The sequence below is a fragment of the Anabrus simplex genome, chromosome 2 (assembly GCF_040414725.1).
Source record: "Anabrus simplex isolate iqAnaSimp1 chromosome 2, ASM4041472v1, whole genome shotgun sequence".
NCBI lineage: Eukaryota > Metazoa > Arthropoda > Insecta > Orthoptera > Tettigoniidae > Anabrus > Anabrus simplex.
Genome location: NC_090266.1, coordinates 973,375,032 through 973,397,085, shown reverse-complemented (window position 1 = coordinate 973,397,085; position 22,054 = coordinate 973,375,032). Strand labels below are relative to the sequence as shown.

At 36.9% G+C, this 22,054-nt stretch overlaps 1 protein-coding gene across 1 annotated transcript in view; it reads right to left on the bottom strand.

Annotated features, from left to right (window-relative positions):
- Positions 1 to 264: 264 nt before the first annotated feature.
- dpy (dumpy) overlaps positions 265 to 22,054 on the bottom strand; it is a 562,668-nt gene continuing 540,878 nt past the window's right edge. The window contains 11 exon segments of the mRNA XM_068226068.1: positions 265 to 2,457; positions 9,107 to 9,290; positions 10,356 to 10,594; positions 11,331 to 11,601; positions 11,697 to 11,926; positions 14,478 to 14,495; positions 15,219 to 15,382; positions 16,837 to 17,092; positions 17,188 to 17,388; positions 17,611 to 18,000; positions 21,248 to 22,012. Coding sequence (XP_068082169.1) covers positions 2,219 to 2,457; positions 9,107 to 9,290; positions 10,356 to 10,594; positions 11,331 to 11,601; positions 11,697 to 11,926; positions 14,478 to 14,495; positions 15,219 to 15,382; positions 16,837 to 17,092; positions 17,188 to 17,388; positions 17,611 to 18,000; positions 21,248 to 22,012 — 2,957 coding nt within the window. The 3' untranslated portion in view covers positions 265 to 2,218.

Below are 22,054 nucleotides of genomic sequence, written 5' to 3'. Positions count from 1 at the left end.
AACCAGTCTATGGACTGATGACTCAAACAACAACATCTTGACCTATCAAATCAAGTACCACAAGTGAATAAGGTTCAGTGATTCAAACCAAAACCATAATGATTATCCTCTTCAGTGGAATTTGTATTCACTGCATGCAAATGATGGAATGTATTTCCTTTTTTTTTAAGGATTATGTGGAGTAATTTATATTTTCCTAATGTTTGAATGGTATGTAGTTTTCAAAATACAGAAGGGACCATATAGGTAAAATAAAACATATAAAACAATATGAAAATCTGTATTTAATATAGAATCTTTATTAAGCAATTATCACAATTGGAGAGCCCTTGCTGACTGGTTACTTATTACTGAGATAGGATACAATGGCATTACTGAAATATGTTACTAACATATTAAAAAGCTATTTGATTAGTACAATCAATGACATGCCCAACATACCACCTCTTCCATCACCTTTAGAATACCTTCTAAACTACTCAAGAGTGACAGCTGTAGGTTTTGCTGTAATTTAAATTCTAAAACTTAGAAGGGAGGGAATTTAACTCTTTAGGACTTTTAAAGTTGGTATAAATTAGCAACCGTTATAGGATAGGGAAAGGAAAGGAGAATAAGGAAAGGATAAGGTAACAATGATTAGAAAACCAAGAGAAATCCCACTGAAGTAAATAACAGAAGCACATTGAAAGGATAAAAATAAACACAGACACATAACACACACATATCAGTCTAATGTGCTTTTGTTAAAAACTCACAACACAGAAATATCTGATTTGTTTGTTTAACTTTCATGAAAATCAAATCATAGTAAAATAATGAGGCCTCTGTTAACATATATTAACTGCCTACTTGAAAATTCCCAGTCTAGTGAGGTGGTATGAAGAGCATCAGTAAGTAAACTCTCAAATTTTCAATGTGATATTAGCCTCCAGTTTGTTTCTGTTCAATGTAGGAAGTATATAAATCAATTGGGCAGTCTTTTTCTATACAATAAATATTATTACAGTAAAGCAGAACAAGTAGCACACAATTCTCTTTCCATAAATCATTTCCTCTACTTGAAGTATACATTCTAAATTCAAGTATGTTTCATGATATTGCAATATTTGGCAACTTTTACAGAGTGTTGAATCCTGCAATACTCTTTCTTAATATGGAGAATCAGGTCCTTCTTGCTACATTTGTTAAATATACAAAAAAACAGTAACTGTTGACAAGACTGGCAAAGCAACATGAAGCATTTTAGCAATGCATTCAGGTCTACTAAACCTTTGTTAAAAGAGTAAGAGAGAGAGAGAGAGAGAGAGAGAGAGAGAGAGAGAGAGAGAATGAAAGAAAGGTAGAAAAAAAATAGAACCAGTCTTATCCACATAGCAAACACATTCAAAACACAGATTCTTTCACACTATACATTTAATATTTATAATATATTTATAATAGTTAAAAAAAAAACACAAATCCTCCAATGGCTTTTTGTACTGAGAATTATTGTAAGATTTTGAGGAAATAATCCTCGAGCATGAATCTGGATAGTAGAGTGAGGGAAGAAGTAAATCATATTAAAATAGAGTCAAACAGTGTGATAATCAGTTATAAATGGTTACAAAGTGTACCAGCAATAGTACTGAGAGCAGAGGAGAAGACAAGGATGGATTAAATATTATTTACAAGTTAGCTACCACCAATGCTAATGGAAATTTCCCCTATTTTTATGACAGTTTATCATCATTTACTTACAAAGCCATCGGAGGAGATAGTAACTATATGAAAATACATCTAAGATCATATTTTTTGAAAATATTTATACAAAAATAATCTTGAATGCATTTTCAGTGTCATTCGATGCAACGTACGATTTTGCACCATTAAGTACAAGGGTTGTGACAACTACATTCATCCAACTGCAGGAGACAATTATCATCAAGATAATTCTCAAGTGTCCAGTTTCGTAGGTTATAATTTTCATTGTCACCAACACTAGAAATGATTCATGTAATGATGTAAAATCATATATATAGTACTAATATCGTGGTATAGAACGTTACCGGCTTGCAATAGGCGGAAGTCAATATCGGTGTCATATCGCTAACATGACTGAATCGTCAGAACCGATGGATAAATAATTCACAATAGTTCACACAATTCACTATCGTTAATATAACATTTTGTTTTCACGTATGCAGTTTTATTTGGTTTTGTTTCACCACATATAACCTCCTTAGGAGATATAATCAGGTGAAGGCTCTGCTACTGGTTCAGGTGTTGTAAATAATGGATTCGGGAACTCTGGTGGATGTGGCAAGGGCCCCGATGTTTTAGGCTTCCTCCTGTATGCCATAAGCCAACAGGAAACGGCTACTGCGACCGCAACAAGCGCAAGTAATGCTGTGATCACCAGAGCAATAATGAAGCCAATCATGGATACACAGATGTTTTCCACGTGCTGAACATCAGGGGCTAGAAAGATAAATGTTAAAATTGAAGTCATATGAAATCAAACCACAAACTAAAGACAGATATACATATACATTTCATGAGGAAATATTTTACCACTGACGTTGAGAAATGTGATAAAACTTATTATAACAATCTAGAATAAAAATTCATTTCTACCCCTCATTTCCATAATCTCATTGGCTTGTTTGGTCTCTGACTAATAGTACAATTTACGCCAAAACAAACAGTATTGAAAATGGATATCAAACTTTAATAAATGTAAACATGACTCATATTATTCATTTAAGTTTTCATTTACTATTCAATAATGTTCTCTGTAAATACAAACCATGTTCAAAATGCTTTCCATTATCTTTCAAAAAATACTCTGTAACTATACAAAGTACAATTTCCCGATTTTAGGTTAGGAAATGTTTGTAAAATAATTTGTAATATAAAGTAGGGAATATGATGTGAGTTTGTTAAATTAAGATGTTAGAACATAGTGTTACAAAAAAAATTTGTAGTTAGGGAATATTGAAGCTGATCGATAGCCAATCCGTAGGCTCCGATTTTGAATAAGGTTGTGTTGAATGAGAGACACTTGGAGATGCGTCAGGGAGAGCGCTGCTACCAGTGAATGTTTTGAGACGCTATAATCACGTGGAGCAAGACTATATATACATGCGCATGCATGACAGTATTCATCACGAGGTCATTCTGTGAAAGACGCTACGTGGTATTCATTTGCTCGTTCATTCTCTGAGACAGTGTACTGTGTGTGATGATTTATACATGTAATCTGGAGCTAATGTGTTATTTTGCACAGAACTGATTATTGCTAAATGAAATAGTAGGCTAAATATTCACTGTTTGGTCATTCTTTCATTGATTCAAAATGGCATTCATTATTCACTGATTCTACATTGTGAAGTTGTTTGAATAGATTCCCATAATATAGCGAGGCAACTCATGTAGTTATAATAAATATGTCCCGCTTCATCATGCCCCATACGTGTTCAATTGGTGAAAGATCCGGTGGTCTTGCTGGCCAGGGCAGTTGTTGTACACCACGTAGAACAGGTTGCATCACAGCAGCTGTATCTGGACATGCACTGTCCTGCTGAAAAAGGATATCACCTTCCTGTCGAAGAAATGGCAATAGCACAAGCACAACAACCTGTACAATTTAGCGGGCACTTGTTACGTTACCCTCTAGAAACACCAAATGTGACCGTGAGTTGTAACTAATGGCCCCCCATACCATGAAGGCTGGGGTGGGACCTGGATATCATGGGCGAATGCACTCTGGAATAGGCCGCTCACCAGGTCTATGCCATACACGTGTACATCCATCACTTGCATACAGACAGAACCTACTCTTGTCACTGAAGAGAACAGATCGCCATTCCCCTCTCCAGTCGACTCTTTCATGACACCAGAGTGGTTGCACTTTGCGATATCATGGTCTCTGTGGTAGCCTGGCTAGAGGCACACGTGATCATGCTCGTGCTGCAGGCAGAAGGTTCTCAATGGTCCTTGGTGACACAGCAGGTGCAACAGGTGACCAGATTTTGTTCCTGGATTATGTTCGGTAAGCCACTGCTGCTTGCACAGTGCATCGATCTTGACGCGTGTCTGTACTATGCAGAAGTCCAGAGCCTGCTCTACGTGTGTGAGAACCACTGCTAAAAGCAGCGACACACCACTGATGCATTGTGCCCAACATGTGCAGCAATTTGTTGATACATCCATCCAGCTTCTGCAGAACCACAATGTAACCCTGTTCAGATAGCTACAGTTGTTCAACACCAGCACGTACTCGTCGGCGGGGTATGGTTGTACCTTAGAATGAATGTTGCAAACACTGTTCACCTCTAACCTCAGCACAGTTACTGCCTGCACAGTCAAAACAGAGTGTGCATGGACAGATCTCTTGAGTGCCATCTGATCGCCGATATCCGTGACAAATGAATCACTAACACAACACCACCTCAGTATGCACATATTCCCTGGTGCCACTGAACACAGTCCTTGAGGATGTTGCACTTTTTTTTTTTCCCAGCAGTGTATGTACATACATCTGTGAACCAAGGAGGCGATTCATGTATATTAATGTCGTGGAGCGACATGAGGAGTGAGACCAACCTGTGTAAATAAATACTGGAAGCTGGGAGGACTCAATGCATCAGTCTGAAGAGGAAGCTTTTGTGTAATTGAGGTTAGGGATGATCTTAGCAAATAAGGAGCATGCAAGTGTAAGGAAAGTTGTCGCACCTGTCCTTACTAGATAAAGTGGAATTCTAGAAGGATCAAGCAGTGCCTATTGGAATTACTACCTTGAGGAATATAATAAGTATAAATATATCAGCGTTACACTATGTAGAAGCTAGTTTCCAGAAGCATCTTAAGACCTCAGCTGTATTTATTGATCTGACTGCAGCATATGACACTATCTGGAAAAAGGGAGTAATTTATAAATTGCTTCTTGTACTTCCTTGCAAGAAAATCATATATGTACTTAGCAGCATGCTGACTTGACAGACCATTCCAAGTAATCATCGGAAATGCCATCAGTGATTGGAGAATTCTTAATTATGGTCTTCCTCAAGGTTGAGTACTAGCCCCTTCAGTCTTTAGCTTGTACTTCGCTGATATGCCAGAAACGTACTCCCAAGAAATTTGGGTTTGCAGATGATTGGGCAATAGCAACACAGCATAAATTCATGGAGGTCACTAAGAATACCTTAATGGAGAGCTAGCTATTCTAGGAAAATACTTTTGACGATAGAAATGTAACCTAGCCCCTGTAAAATTACACCTCACCAATTAATGTTCAGTTTGAGAACAATCCCCTTGTCCATAACAAATATCCAAAGTACCAGGTGTATGCAAAGTTTTTGCCGGTTTTTGTGGTAAATAAAACATGTAATTTTCAGGGGAAATTCATTTTTTGTTTATTCAAAATATTGGCCATCGGCTTCTATATCCTTCGCACATCTTTCAGGTAAGTTATGAATACCGGGTCAGAAGAACGGCTTGTCTTTTGCAGCAAACCATACGTCTAGCCATTTTCCAACTGCCTAGAAATTGCTGAAGTACTGCTCTGCGAGCATTCCCCATTGATGCAAAAAGGTGATTGATGGCGCCAGGTCGGGAGACTACGGTGGGTGCAGAAGGATGCCCCATTCAAACGATTTCAAGGTGTCTTTCACTGGTTTTTTCTGTGTGAGACGGCGCATTGTCATGTAACAAAATCACTTTGCCAGGTCTTCTGGCCTATTCCGGTTGTCTTTCGATCAACGCATGATATAAATTAATCATTTGTTGGCGATAGTGTTGTGCATTAACGGTTTCGCCAGGCTTCAAGAGTTCATAATACACCATACAGCTCTGGTCCCTTCAGACACAAAGCATATTCTTCTTGCCGAAGCAATTTGGCCTTGGTGTTGAAGAACCGGCTTCGCCAGGTAACAACCACGATTTTCTATGCTTTGCGTTTTCAAAATAAATGCGTTTTTCGTCGGTACGGAAATGACATTATTTCATGGCACTGAAGCAGCATTTCTCAAGTGACATTTTAATTTTCAATTTGCCATTCATTCAAATCGTGTGGGACCCATTTACCAAGTTTACTGAGCTTCCTCATTGCTCGTAAACGTCTGCTGATTGTTTCTTGTGAAACATTTAATGCTTGTGCCAATGGCTGTTGAGTTTGAGCTGGGTCATCATCCAGAGCGTGCACTGTCTTTCACATTGAAATCACCACGTTTAAATTGTAAAAACCATGTTTCACATGTTCTAATCGATGGAGCGTGTTCATCGTATGTTTCTACCAGCAACTGATGACATTGAACAGCCTTTTTCTTTTGATTAAATAAGAAAAGCAATGCGTGCCACAAATGTTCTTTTTCAGGCACAAACATAGACATGATCATTGAATGATACAGCACAGATGCTAGTATTTTGCGGACTCAACTTGTGTGTGTTGGTAGGTTAATGTCAGACGAACAAACTGACATGTGTCAAATTCATATGCTGCATACTGTTCACTGGCACCATCTCTTAGTGAAACCGGAAAAAGACTTATGCATACACCTGGTATCTTGGGGTCACACTTGATAGAATGATACCCTCCAAAGAACACCTAAGCAGGACAGCAGCTAAACTGAAATCAAGGAATAAGATTATCCAAAAGTTATGTTGTACCAGAAGGGGCTCCACAGCTTCCACCTTGATGTCAACTACCCTTGGCCTTGTCTAGTCTCAATACTGTTCCCTTGTTTGGCTAAATAGTTGCCATGCGAAACTGATCTACGTCCAACAGAATCAAACTATATGCGTCTTTACAGGCACAACTTTCTGGCTGCCGGCCATGAGTCATATTCCTATACCTTGCCCGTGAAAGAAGCATGCTGTAGTCAGGGAGCTTAAGAAGAAAACAGCCAACCATGATCTGCTTATCCATGAGGATATTGTAGGCACTGAAGTAAACAGGCTTCATACTAGACATCCTCCAATTAGGATAGCTAAGGACCTAGCATATACTAACTTCCACATCAATCTAGCCTGGAAGCAAGATAGATTAACAGCTGTTCACTGCTCAGGGGCAGTGTTAAATGAGATACTGACTGAGCAAGTGGCTGTGCGGTTTAGGACGTGTAACTATCAGCTTGTATTTGGGAGATAGTGGGTCGTACCCCATTGTCACCAGCCCTGAAGATGCTTTTCTATGGTTTCCCCATTTTCACACCAGGTTAAAACTGGAGCTGTATCTTAATAAACGCCTCGGTCATTTCCTTCCCACTCCTAGGCCCGGTTTCATCAACACATGTTAAATATATACTAACAAGTAGTTAGTTAATACGGAGTTAGAAATTTAACATCTTGTTAGGTTTCTTGCGTTTCATCAAACTTTTCTTGTGAAATGTTAACTAATCGACTGTTAACTCTCCCAATATTGCGAACTGGTGCGAATCAAGGAGGCAGTGGTACGAACATGCTGTTTTACAGCGCGCTCCGATGCGCTTTTGTTTGAGCACAGCTGTAAAATATGGCGCGTGAAGTGAAACGGAATCGTAGTTCTAATTTTTCCTCCTTCGAAAAAGAGTTGTTAATTGAATTAGTTAGTAAATATATATATATATATATATATATATATATATATATATATATATATATATATATATATATATATATATATATATAAGTTATTGAGTGCAAGCGCACAGATGGCTTGACGATAAAAGAAAAGAAAAGGCGCGGGAAAAGTCCGCGAGGGTTTCAATGGGGTAAACAGATACTTTTTTTTAGCGGGTATCCGCTGTCACCTAACAAAATCACTTCGTTAATTGTCCCACTTCAAACTGTGCTCCGATATGGGAGTCATTAAATATTGTATTGTAGTGTGCAGAACCAGACCACCTAGCAAGTATATCCCTGATTTGGAGGTTAGGCTCACTAATCACCTGAACATTAACAGAGAATCCCTTTCGATTAGATATATTTCGGCCCAATTGCCTCCAGGTGATTGGATTCTTACATGTGTGCAATCTATTGCACGTAGAACAAACACCAGGAAAACGGCTTATTTCATAGAAGTCGCAGATAATTTGCTGACGCTCTTCTACTGAAGGGAATGTTATATACCTCCTTCTCGTGGATGCTATTGCTGCAGACACTCGACCAACAACTCTATTAACAGCGGCTTTAGAAATTCCAGCATTGTCTCCGGCCATTATGTGAAAATAACCAGTAGCAAAAACTCGTAATATTATCAGTACCTGCAACATTGGAGAAAGAGGTAAGTTTCTCTTCGTAGGATATTCTAACCTCACTTGAATTTCGTCAACAACCTTAGCAACGACTGTTTTCGATAACCTGTATCTATGAAGAAATTTCGGATCCGTCAAATTTTCAGTCATTACGTCGCTGAACTCTTCTTCGATCAGGATTGTTTTGTAAAAGATCTAAATAGAGCAATTCCGCCTCGAAAGCGAGATTCACAGCAGCCATTTTGGAACAGGTTGCTAAATGCTAATGTTAGCCATTTAACATTGGAAATGGCTGATGTTAACTTTAATACGCAGTTTAACATTTGTTAATGTTAACATTTGTTGATGAAACGCAAATTTTCTTAAATCATATGTTAAAATGATTTAACACCTTGTTAAGTACTAACATGTGTTGATGAAACCGGGCCCTAGCCTTTCTTATTACATCGTCGTCATAAGACATATCAGTGCCGGTGCGACATAAAGCGGACTGTAAAAAAAATTAAAACAAATAAAAGTGATGCTCTGAATTTGCCTCGCAGAACATGGTTAATGCGGAACAGGATCAGAACAAATCATGGTACATGTGCTGACCTGTTGTACAAGTGGGGAAAAAACTTGAGTTCAATATGGAGATACAGAATCCTCCCTGACAAACCATCAAACACATTATCGAGGAATGTCCCCTGTCTTCCTACTCAGCAAATTTCCTGGATTTCTTGGATGCTACTCCAGAGGCTCCACAAGAAATGAACAATGCAGAAACTACTTTAAACTTTCTTCTTTCTTTTTTCTCTCTCTTTTTTTTCCTGTTGTATGCGAGTTGTTTTCGAACTATCTTTTTACAGGCTTTCAAATAAATTTTGGTAAAACTGCCAAAAGAAAAGAAATATTACCTTCAGTTGGATCTACAAATCTTTCTTCTCGACGTTCGAAAGTAAGGATAGCATTTGACTCAATAGTAATTTCCTCTCGCAGCTGGCCTTGGAAAACAGATTCAGCCACTGCTACCTCAGTATTGTTCTTCAGTTCAGCTTGGCGCTTGCGGCGTCCGAATGCATTCAAACCACGGCAGTTCACCTACAAGAGAAATTGCACAATATTATGAGAAATCCATTAATGTATTTTTATACACTACATGCAGCTGTTTACATTTGAAAAAAGGAACATTCTGGTGATTCACTGATCTTTCATTTGTTCCACTACCAAAAGCTGTACTTCCAACAAAATTAATATAGGGGGCAAGAATACATTAATGTATGATCATGTAGCTATCAGCTTGCATTCGAGAGGTAGTGGGTTCGAACCCCACTGTTGGCAGCCCTGAAGATGGTTTTCTGTGGTTTCCCATTTTCATATCAGGCAAATGCTGGGGCTGTACCTTAATTAAGGCCACAGTACTTGCTTACCACTCGTAGTCCTTTCCTATCCCATCGTCACCATAAGACCTACCTGTGTCGGTGCGACATAAATCAAATTGTAAAAATTAATGTATGATGTTAAAAGATCTTGTGTAGAACTCATGATCTTAGCAGTTAAAGAAGTCAGTTTAATATAGATGATAAATGTTTGTTTTATAAATGTCGTTATTTATTATTATGAAATTATTTCCAAAAGTGTATTCAAATGTGGTGGCAATATATTAGGTAAACAACTTTTGTTCCTATAATTTTAACAATCATAGCAATTATCTATTCAATTTATAATATTGACACCACAAAAATATCAAAGTTCATATAATATCTAATCTGATTTACAAAAAATATAGGCAGTTTCCACAAAATCTTGACTTTCTTGTTATCTTTCAGATAGAAAAGTGCATTTTATCTCCATTTTTTTAATGGATAGAAAGATATTGTAATAACAAGTTAAGAACATAAAATAAAGATGGTTATGACTTTCAAATCAATAAAATTTTAAATTACACTTTGAATTTCTTTGTCATTCAGACATAAAAGGGAAGGTAATGATTTAAAGGAAAGTAAACAAAGTGGCCATTAGCTTACATAGGAATGATACCCTTTGCAGCCTACAGTAGAGAAGTGAATAATCAAATGCACAACATAAACGAGTAGATCTAAAAAAGGGAAAATGAAAAACACGTTCACACAAAGAAGGAAAGAAGAAATGAAGAATGATATTCACCGGTTGGCATTTTCCAAAGCAGACTCTAATATTACACTGGAATCTGATGTTATCACTGCTTGGAAACTTGAATGCATTAAAGCTGGCCATGAGTGTTTGTGATTCAGGATTGAAGTCCCATTCACCAAAGATGGTTGGGTCTGTAGCACATCCATTCTCATCTGTCACAATGTATTCATTTTCAACATTGTCTTCAATGGTCTTTGCAATACAACTCCTTGCAAAACCACCATAGATACCTAAAACAGAGAAAGTACATTAGCATCTTATGGAAAACTAATTATATGACATGGTGCAGTAAGAGCAAAGAATTAAGAAATATAATTTTAATGTTTTTGTGATTAATCTTTTAATCTTTGGGATTAATTGGTTTCTGGTGATGATTAAATAAAGTGTGCTCTGTGTTAGCAGATAAAATCATTGCAGCTTTGTTTCTGTTTCTTTTTTTTCTTTTCAAATATCGACTGAAGTTTCTGAGTTCAAAGCTCTATGCTGCCCGTGGTACACGAAAACATCTAGGTGAATGGAAAAACAAGTAACTATAATGCAATGTTATATTGGAAAAGTGGAAAAGATGCTAAGATGGTAGTTTTTCATCAATATATTGATATCAGAGAGAAATTTTCACATCCAAAAAGTTAGTGAGCCACTGACTAGTGTGACCATGTTAACAGATCTGAGAGGAAGGTAATTTTCCCCACATTAACTATGGGCATATGCTGAAAAATTGAGTTTCACATAGTCTTCTATTGCTTTCTCCCAAATCTTAAAAGTTAATCAATTAAAAATTAAAATATTATGTTCAGCTACCACAATAATGTGGGTTAACAAACAAACCTCACATATGCTGTCAATATACTGTATGCCTGTAGCAAGAACATGTAATGGAAACGATTTTTTTGTGTATACATCACAGATTAGACAGTAATAAGTTACTAAAGAGAACAGAATTATTAATAGTCTACGAATACATACTTGCTGGCTGTACTTCTACTTGTAGTTGAAGATTATCCCCAATTTCAGCAGCACTGATTTCTTGACCGGTCTGGGTTACTATCTTCATTAGACATGTAGGTGGAGGTCCTGTATTAGCTATGGTGCCTGCTGTAGTTAACATGGACACATTGAAACCTAATGTTACATTCTGCTCTCCTGTCTGGTATACACATTTGATATGATATGCTTGTGCATTATATGTGAGCAATTTTGGATGTTTCTGAATGACAAGAACAAAGCTTGCTTCTCCCTGAAAATAAAAATAAATGAAAAATATTATAATTTTCAAATTAATGTAGAATAAATTTGTAATGACATTACCTATCACATAAATTAAATACCTACCCTGACATGGATGAGACCACAGTTGCCAAAGTTTACTTTAAATATTTCAGTGCGAATGCCTGTGTTAGACGGCAGGGTCACAACACGTCGACATTGTTCATCTTTACTGTGACCCTTAACATACAAGACTCCATTAAAGTCTTGATCTGTAATATTGATGTTAACTTGAACTCCATCTGAGAGACAGCTTACATAGATGTCTGAAGGAGGGAAATCAGTACGGAAATGTGCTGCAAAGAAACAAAATCACTCCTTAAAACTTCATAACTCACATTCACCCAAATGGAATATTATGTCCTTTGAAGCCAGATATTTTTAAAGGAACCTGAGGAGAGAGTTGGACAGCTTGGTACTGGTTTTATAGGCACTGAAAGTATGAGGAAGAGCAAGATGGAGTTTGAAGCCATCAATGACAAGATGTATGAAGGGATAGAGAGGTAACAAAGGGAAAAGTTGTCATGAAAATGAAATTAGCAACAAATTATGTGTTCCATTCAGGTTAGTAATAAACGAGATCCATAAAGCATATTTTAAACACAAAATTACAAGACTATTACAAACACACATCCTATGTAGAACCACTGGACATAAATATTTGACTGTAAAATTCAATGGGACAGTTATTGGGTAAAATTGGGGTTGAGGAAATAATTATTACTTAAAAGGATTCTGTTTCAGAAGGCAGTGGGGACTGAGCTATGACTACAACCAATTTTGCATATATAGAAACTACTATAACTGTAATAAATGTACAGTGGTATTAACTTGGAATTAGAAGTAGGGGCACAAAAATTTATATAGTGAATTTTGACAGAGAAGTAAAGGTTGATTGTTACCAACATAAGTGTGGTAATAATAGTTCTTTTAAGTTTTTTGAAAATTACACATGTATTACAATTAAACAGAAGTACAGCATGATTATACAATAAAAAAAGTAATTTAGGATATGACTACACACTTACAAAGTAACAGACACTAAATAGAACTACACAGACACATTGACTGAGGGAGACTGCCAGACTGAAGAAAATGCGCAAAAAGTGGGTGAATCATACCTCAGTGTCAATGCCCTTGGCAGAAATATATCCCTGCTACCCTTTCTCACAGAACACGCTGCACGTTATTACATGAGTCTCCACTACTTCCTGTAGCGCTGTAGGAATCGGTTAGCCGCAACAAATGACATTTTGTGCATATTTCTGCTTAGTATTTTTTTTTATTAAAGAGATTAAAGGAAAGAATTAGGTGATAGGACAACAGGGTTTGTATAAATTGCTTCTTTTTTAATTCCTACTTTCAGGTGGCTACAATGGAATACAAATATAATTTTTCTCCACAAAGTGGAGTAATCACCACCAGTGTACATGTATAATACACAATGAAATAAAATGCCCTGAGATTATTTTAATGACAGTTAAATCTAAGAAGAATACAATCCATAAAGTGTTAGGCAGCATAGTATTAGAGGTATGCTTTTTGTTGCTTATATTATACAAGTTATTATATATATAGATTATTATATATTTTAGTTTGAAGAAATGTGATGGTTAAATGATGATAGCAATCCTTCTTCTCAAGATACTGCCTTGGATTCGTTCATTGCAGATTGAAAAAGAAAGTAGAGAAATAAATGGAAAGGAAACAGAACTGAAAATGTAATTTGTTGAGCTCTAGTCCTTAATGATGCGACAAAGTATAACAGAAGTAGGCTGAATAATTCAGACAAGAGCACTGGCTTTCTGAGCCCAAGTTGCTGGGTTGGATCCTTTAGTCCAGTGGTGTTTGAAGGTGCTGAAATATGTCAGCCTTGTATGAGTAGATTTACCAGCACATAAAAGAACTCCAGTGGGACCAAATTTCAGGACTTTGGCAGCCCTGGAAATGGTAAAAGTAGTTTGTGGAATGTGAAATAATAACTTTTATTATAACAGAAATGAAGTGAAAGTTAAGCACGGTGGATGGCTGCACGAAGTTTCAATTTTAAATTAAAAATGCATTACTTTCTCGTCCAGTGTGTAACTTTTCTCCTTCCCTTCGCCTTGGCCAACTGACAGTAATGTACAATTTCTACTGATAGAACTGCAGGTTTTTTTTACTCAATATGGCAAATGTCAGATCTCAGCATCAATTTAATGTGTCGTGTTTTCATAACCTGCTTACAGTTAAAATGAATGTACGTCCTATGTCCCGAACACATGTCTCGTTATATTTCTACTTTAGCTTTATGTCACACGGCCACTTCCCATGATCTTCGCTAGACCACCGCACCCCTCTGATATCTGCATTTAAAGACCCACCGCCAACAATATCGACTCTAATGTACTGCATATGTAAGTCACCTGTATTTTGGTAACAGTATGAATTTCATTTATGTCTACAGCATTATTTAAATTCACGTGCAGATCAACTTTTTCATAAGTTTTCTTCCTTAGTTAAATGACATGCAGTCATTCCCCATGACCTTCGCTAGACAAATGAATCCCTGACATTTGCAGCTAAAGTTCCACTGCCAGCAAAACCGTTTCTAATGTACTGAATTTCTAACTCGCCTGTGTTTTGATCAGAGGAAATGTATACGTCAGCGACATTATTTTAAATTTGTTATGTACAAATAAACCGCTTTTATTGAAAATGAATACTATAACACTGAATGGTGTAAATGGGTAATGGGTAACGTACAAGTAAGGTTTAATTAACACGTTTTAAGTTGCCGGGACCTACAGAAATTTACATATAAAACATAATTACACAGAACTGAGTTACGTATGAACTAGTCTCAACTGTAATTTGGGTGCAATTCTTTGACATGGTTTACTTACACGTCATGAATTACTGAAGTATATGAAACATTTAATTTTTTAATGAATTTTGTTCATGAACAGTCTTATATTATATATTAAATGAAACGTCAGAACACAAATTGTATTATGAATCAAATTTTACATGTAAGAATTACACATACTACAATGTATTTAGGATCTTCTTTAATGTTTAACATTTAGCCATGTTAGTTCCGTACAACAAAGGTAGTATTTTATCATTTTCCCCCCGCCAGCAAAGCCATTTCTAATGTATTGAATTTCTAACTCACTTGTGTTTTGATCAGAGGAAATGTATACATCAGCGACATTATTTGTACATAACAGATTTAAAATAAACCACTTTTATCGAAATTACACAATGAGTCCCTAATTATATGATATCCCTTCAATTATTGGAATTTTGTTCCACAGGAGTTCTTTGACAAGCTGGGAGCCAAATGCCTCCTACTTCCACCCATTTTCTTTAGAACAGGAAGACAACAAACTGATTGCAGCACTGGGATTGACTATATTTAATTCCAATCTGGTATTAAAATTGTATGATTTATGTCATTCTGGTACAATGTTTGTGACCTCATGGTTTCCGTAAGTGTATGAAATACATTAAAATGTTTTTAATAATTTCATTCTGAATGTTCAGTAGACTGTAAATACAGTATGCATATGAAAATGAATTAATACTTACACACACATTCATGGCTTTGATTACCAGTGTATCCAGAATTGCACTGGCAAACAGCCCGATGATTGGTGGCATTACAGAAGGCATTTTGTCCGCATGTTTCATTTTCACAAGGATCTTCACATGTTTTGGTAAGATTACAGAATCTGTTATCTGGACAATCATAATCATTTTCACACTCGACGACTAGAAAAAAAATTATTTAATTAATCAATGAATCAATCCATAATTTCCTTTAAAAAGCAGACACCAGTAAAACACACAGTTTTTAACAGTCATGAAACTAACAATATTTTAGGAATAATTTTTTACTGATACACTATAATTACAATCTAGCCAAAAATTATAATATTCAAGTAACACATCTTATTGTATGTTATTGTCACTTCCATGAAATTTCCCAGGATGAGAGATCAGGGGGCACTATGTGTAGGGGGACCTGTCCTTTTCCCCTAGCCTTCCATAGATACGGTAAAGGTTTATGGTAAATAAATAATGAATGAATGAATCTCATGTCCAAGGATGCATTTGAAAACTTAGTCTATCTTGCTTTTACAATAATCCAATATTTTATTTTCCCCTATTATTGGAAAATATTGAAATGTTTCTAATATATTTCTGCCACTTGACATTTTGGCATCTCTAATTCAGATGGTAAGGGATATTAATTACTGGTACTGCTTTCTGAGTCAAACATTGAGGTCACTAGCTTTTGATAAAAGTGGCAGACTATACAGCTGAACATACCAGCATCAAGATTGAACAGGTTGAATCTTGGAGAGTGGCCTTTCTGAAAGTGGTCTTCCCTTAATTTATCTTTTCCCTCCACAAACAATCACTTTAGATACATGATACCTGGTGCTTCATTTCAAATCCTAGGATTTTTTAAAAATATAGGCTTATGTTGTTTTAGTTATGAATTTTTTTTATACAACAATAATATAAATGAGGGATATAATGTTTTACAAAAGTGGCATCCTTAAATTGTAGACTGGAAATGAAAATATTTCTGCTAAACACTCATTTTCCAATATACCAGGCTTGAAAGTTGACAACTAACAATTTGAATGGTTTTCTAGTGCTCTTAGCAACATGTCTGTGAGTGACCCCTTATCAGTGAAAATGCACTCAAAATCAATAAAAAAAACTAGGCTATCATGAGTTTAAAGCATCCATGAGCTGGCTTGATAAGTTCAGGATTAGGCACATCATCTCTTTTCGAAACGTCTGCAACGAATCACATTCAGTTGACCAAAACATTCTGTTGGAATAGGAAAAAATACTTTTTCCTGAAAGTTGGACATTGGGGAAACACGAAAGATAGAGATCAGAAGCAACGGAGATGTGCCTGTGCAGAAAAATGAATCTTGAAAGAAGGAAGGTGGGGAAAAAAACAAAGTATGTGGGTCACATTATTAGCCATGATGCCTTCCTTTGCAGCATCCTGCAATAAAAAGTTGTAGGCAAGAGGGCAGGAGGATGGCCAAGAAAGTCCTATTTCAAAATCTTGGTCACTGGATTGATTGAGGCTCTTATTTAGAGCTAAAGTTCACAGTTGAAGGCAGAACTCTTGTGTGTTGCAGCAACAAGGCTCAGCCTTTAGAGCATGAATGAATGAATGAATTATTTAGTATGAGGCTACTTACTCTTTATGCATCTGCCACGATCCATTCTATATCCAAGATCTGTGGGGCAGACACAGTTTCCTCGTGAATCAATAACCATTCCACGCTCCAGATCACATTCACAATGCCCTCGTTCATCCACCTTGAAACCTTGTTCTTCAGGGCACATCCTACATTCATTATTCATATTCAGACCTTTTCCGGGTGGACAAACACAGTTGCCAACATCATCACGTATGAAACCCTTTTCAATAGGACAAGTTGGAACTGGAAGGAGAAATGCCAAATTATTTATTGTTTTGTTTGAATTTTACTTTCATTAAAATCTAGTATATTCATGGTCCAAGGAATGAGCAACTCACTCTTTTGACATTCGACAGCAGCATTACCCTGGTAACCAGGGAGGCATAAACATATCATAGTTCGCACAGGGTTTACATCTAAAACTTTACAAGCAGCATTCTTTCCACAAGGTGATAAAACTGTGCAAGGAGGTACACATTTTCCATCAATACAAGCTGTCTGCGAAGGACATTCCATATCTCCATTGCACACTTTCTCCACTGTAACAGAAGAACACATCAGTTGACAAAGATTTCCCTTTTTTAACTTTCCTTCTTATATGGATCTAAATATGATTAAATTTTCAAGATTATACAGAATGAAATAGGCACAATTTTCAGGGTAAGTAAATATTTGCTGATAAATCATGATAAAGCAAGACTGTTGAAGCATAATATTGTATATATATTAGCAGAAATATTTTAGAATAATGTTTTATCCACAGAGATAAATATGAAACCTGCCTTTCTCACAGCCTTGAGTCGGGTCACCAACAAACCCTGGAGGACATATGCAGTCAGCACGGTGATTGTACACTCGACATTCTGAAGCTTTAGAACATGGATTGCTTTCCTCACATGGACTCGCACACTTATTGTTTATACAAGCCTTATCGTTCGGGCACTCAGAGTTGGAGCGACAGCCCAAGACAGTACAAGCAACTTTAGGATTGCCCAAGAATCCAGGAGGGCATTCACAAATGGCACGATGCATTGCTCCATAGCAGGTTGCCGCTGTTCCACAAGAACTGCCATCTGGTGCACAAGCAGGTACACAGTTCCGATTCACACATGTATGTTGACCAGAGCAGTCACTATTACTTCGACAACCAACTGAAATATTAAGAGAAATGGTTTAGAAGCCACATTATTAGTTCAGACTGACTGGATTTCTAATCCAAAAGACATGAAATACAGTAAAAGTTCAGGTAATGCCATTCAGTATTTTTAAATACACGAGTTGCTATATTATATTTCCTAATATTTAACTTTACGAACCTGCAGTCAAACTACAATGCGGTAAGAATTAAATTTAATATTGTGTGTCACAGTTTATAATTCACTGCGGACATTTTCAAGATAAGTATTCTATAGAAAGAGATTTGATAATGAAATTTGTATTTACAGTTGAATAAAGCAGGCTCACAAGACCTAATTTTTAAACTTTCATTTAATGATATGTACTCATATTCTTAAGCAATATATCATTATTCTACCTTAAAAAGAATACAGTAAACCCTCAATTCAATGGACAGCAATTCAAGGGAGTTAATTTTGACAGATAATGAAAATAGTTAAAAACTTAATTAGTGATCTGAAATGAATTAGAATATGTATTTAGAGGTTTTAAAACCTATGAATTTTGTGGAACTTTGAAACAGTCTGATGATAATTGCAGTGAGAATGACATTGAACAATGGGTAGACATCAACGAAGGTGACCCAGTCAATCAAATTCTAAACCAGGAGGAGGTTGCTGAAGATATTATATGGGGCGTTCAGGAAGCTGACGATAACAAAGAAGCTGTTTCAGCTGGTCCAAAACTATCAACAGAAAACATGTGAATGACATTATCTCATTCATAGCTGCCTTATCAGGTCCAGAGGTGGCAGCTTATTGTGAATATTTTCAGTAATTTTGATAATGAATGATCAAGATACAATATACAAGTGAAAAGTGGATGGGTTTTTCAAGCTGAATTCACTGTAAAATGGTGTTTATAAAAAAACTGTTGCCACTAAAATATATTAATAAAACTGAAAGCTTTTTTTATTGTCAATACAATTCATAAGATTCATGGTTTAACAGAATTTTGATTCTATGGACAACCCTTAGCTCCTACCAGTCCTTTGCATCAAGAGTTTACTGTATAATGCAAATTAATGACTGAAGAACAGTAGTAGTAGAAAGTATGGATGGAGCTGAAGTAAAGTCATATTAATGGGAATAGGAACATTTCCAAATTTATAACAATTGTTTATCAGTGGACTAAGCAGCAGTTGCCTAGGATTAACTTCTTCATGGTGGTTTAAGGTCAACTCATCCCATTATCAAGTCTTCATACACTGCCTTTATGTTTCTCCTATTTTGTGTTCCTTTTCTTGGTCCTCCTACCTACCTATCTATCTATCTATCTATCTATCTATCTATCTATCTATCTATCTATACATTACATACCTTTACACTTGTTTGTTTCTTTTCAATATTCATCCTGTTATCAAAATAACATAAGAAAGGCAAAGGTCAGTCAAGGCATGTATTTGACCAAATCGGTCCTCATCTCCAGTTCCAAAAACTGAAGAAAGTGAGTAGCCTTAATATCCATGCTTTCCTCGTCAAAAAGGATATTTTACTGCCACTAGTTGAGAGCACTTTAATATATTAATATACATTTTCATATTATTCTACAGCGTGTACTTCCATGTTTAATTTAACTTTTCATTTAATGCAATATGCCAAATGACATAAATATATTGGGCCGATTGCAGAAACAGTATTTTGACGATGTCTACGGTTAAACAATGCCTAAGCATGGCTGCTGCATTGCAGAGACGTAATTTATCACTTAGACACTGTCTAAAACCGATGTTCAACCGGTCATGTTTAAACACTGTTTAAGAGCACTGTTTAACCTCAAATGAGAGGAGTGAATCACAATCAGAGGTTATGTACCATGAAATATGTAATTTGTATTATCATGTTGAGATGATTCCGGGAAGAAAGGTTAGTCCGACGGCCTTTCTGTAGGTCGCCCGCTGCTAAATCGCAGCAATTCGTTTTACATGCACGGGAGATAATCATAAAATAAGGTTTCGCTTTACGAGACACTTGTTTCTTGAGAGTGACAAAGTGACAGTCCGGTAACTCAACTTCAATACAATTCTTGGCAAACGGTATATTTTATTATTGTGTACATGGGGTAATTTCCATGGACTTATAGGTCACTTCGACTACATACAAATCAGAATTACGTGTCCCGATCGTCTGAGGGCTGTCACATACATCAAGCGGGAGGGATTCACTTATATTTACTGCCAAGTACACACACATAATAGTGAAAACTAAAAAGTAGGTTGTATGGGATTTATATATATATAATCGTATAAGTTTTCGGCAACTATCAGATAGGAAAAGGCAAGTGGTGGTGATTATCGTTTAAAGAGGACTGGGGAAGAAGAGCCGTGGACATAATAACAGCCCTAGTATTTGCCTGTTGTAAAAATAGGGAAACTGCGGAAAACAATCTTCAGGGCTGCCGATGATGCGTTTCGAACCTGCGATCTCCAGAATGCAAACTACATCTATATGGCCCGTACAACACACTCGGTTACACATTACTATTGCTTCATCTTCCCTTCGTCGAAGCTACCGTATTTATGAGTAGATTACACTCACTGTAACAACGCTATAATGAAATCTACACTTCCCCGTATGGTGGCGTGCCGCTTTAGTGTCGATAATATGAGATTTAATTTCCACTGAAAGCGATACTCTTTATCTGTGGGCAAGTCATGCTCAGCCATATTTGAGTAATGTGTAGACAAACAAACAGCTGACTGGTGTTCGGCGCGCGCCCCGACGAATTTCAATGGTTGCGACAAGCAAAGAGTCGCATGAAAGATACTTCTGTCTCCATTTTCAAAACAAAATTGAAACTTTAAGGGATGTCTAGTTAAACATCGACTGAACATTGTTTACGCAATGGAAGATCGTGAACGATTTAGACGTTGTTTAGGTAGACGAAGTCTATGGCTTAAAACTAGTCATCGCTTCTGCAATCGGCCCATTAAGTGATATAAAATCAGTAGGTTGAATTTGTAGGAAAAAACTGCAAACATAGCGACATGAATCCTTCTCTCTAAACTGGTTAAAACTATTCCAAATTACTCTAAATTGGGCATTAAATAGTGTGCTGAATAAAGTAAAATGTGATAGTAATTGTTATTTTCTAGCACTGAGAGATCACAGTATGCAGATATCTCTCAGATAGTATGCATACAATCTTTCAGCAATATTCTAAGCCTAGTAGAATGTTAATGACTAACGTATATACATAAATTTACATGGAACACATGTTTACCTCGTGTGCATTCAATATTTGGATTTCCATCAAATCCTTGTCGACAGGCACATATTGGTTTATGGTCCTTGACTCGGCAGTCAGCATTGGGCCCACAGCTACAAGGATTCTTGCACACTCCTCTGACACAAGCTTTATCAGCTGGACAGTCACCGTCACTCACACACTGTCCTACAGCAATAACAGGTGGTGTAGCTTTACAAGTGCCGCTCCCACTGCTTATGTAACCACTTGGACAAACACAGATCATGGTGCGCACTGGCACTGATCCAACCACCACACAGTCTGCAGGGCGTTGGCAAGGTTCTAAGAGCTTGCAGGAGTCTTGACACTTATTATTCAAGCAGGCAAGCTTCGCAGGGCAGTCTGCATCTTCCTTGCATTCTGGTCGTGGCTCTGGTCTACAGCCAACATATGGATTTCCCATGAAGCCAGGAGGGCATCGGCATACTGCAAGGTGGTTCTGTACTCTACATTCTGCACGCGGAGCACACACGTTCTCATATATACAAGGATTGATGCACTGAGCATTTATGCATGAGCGATCATTTGGACAATCATTGTTGCTTCGGCAGCCAACCACGTAGCAGCGGTCCCGTGGATTTCCGCGATATCCACTGAGACAGCGACATTCAGCACGATTGCCAAAGGCATAGCATTCAGCATTCACTCCACAAGGATCTTCCTTAACAATGCAAGGATTTACACAGTTTCCGTTGACACATGACTTGCCTGAGTCACATTCAGAATTACTACGACATCCAACTGCAAGACAAAAGTCAGTTATTAGATACTAGTCTTCAAAAA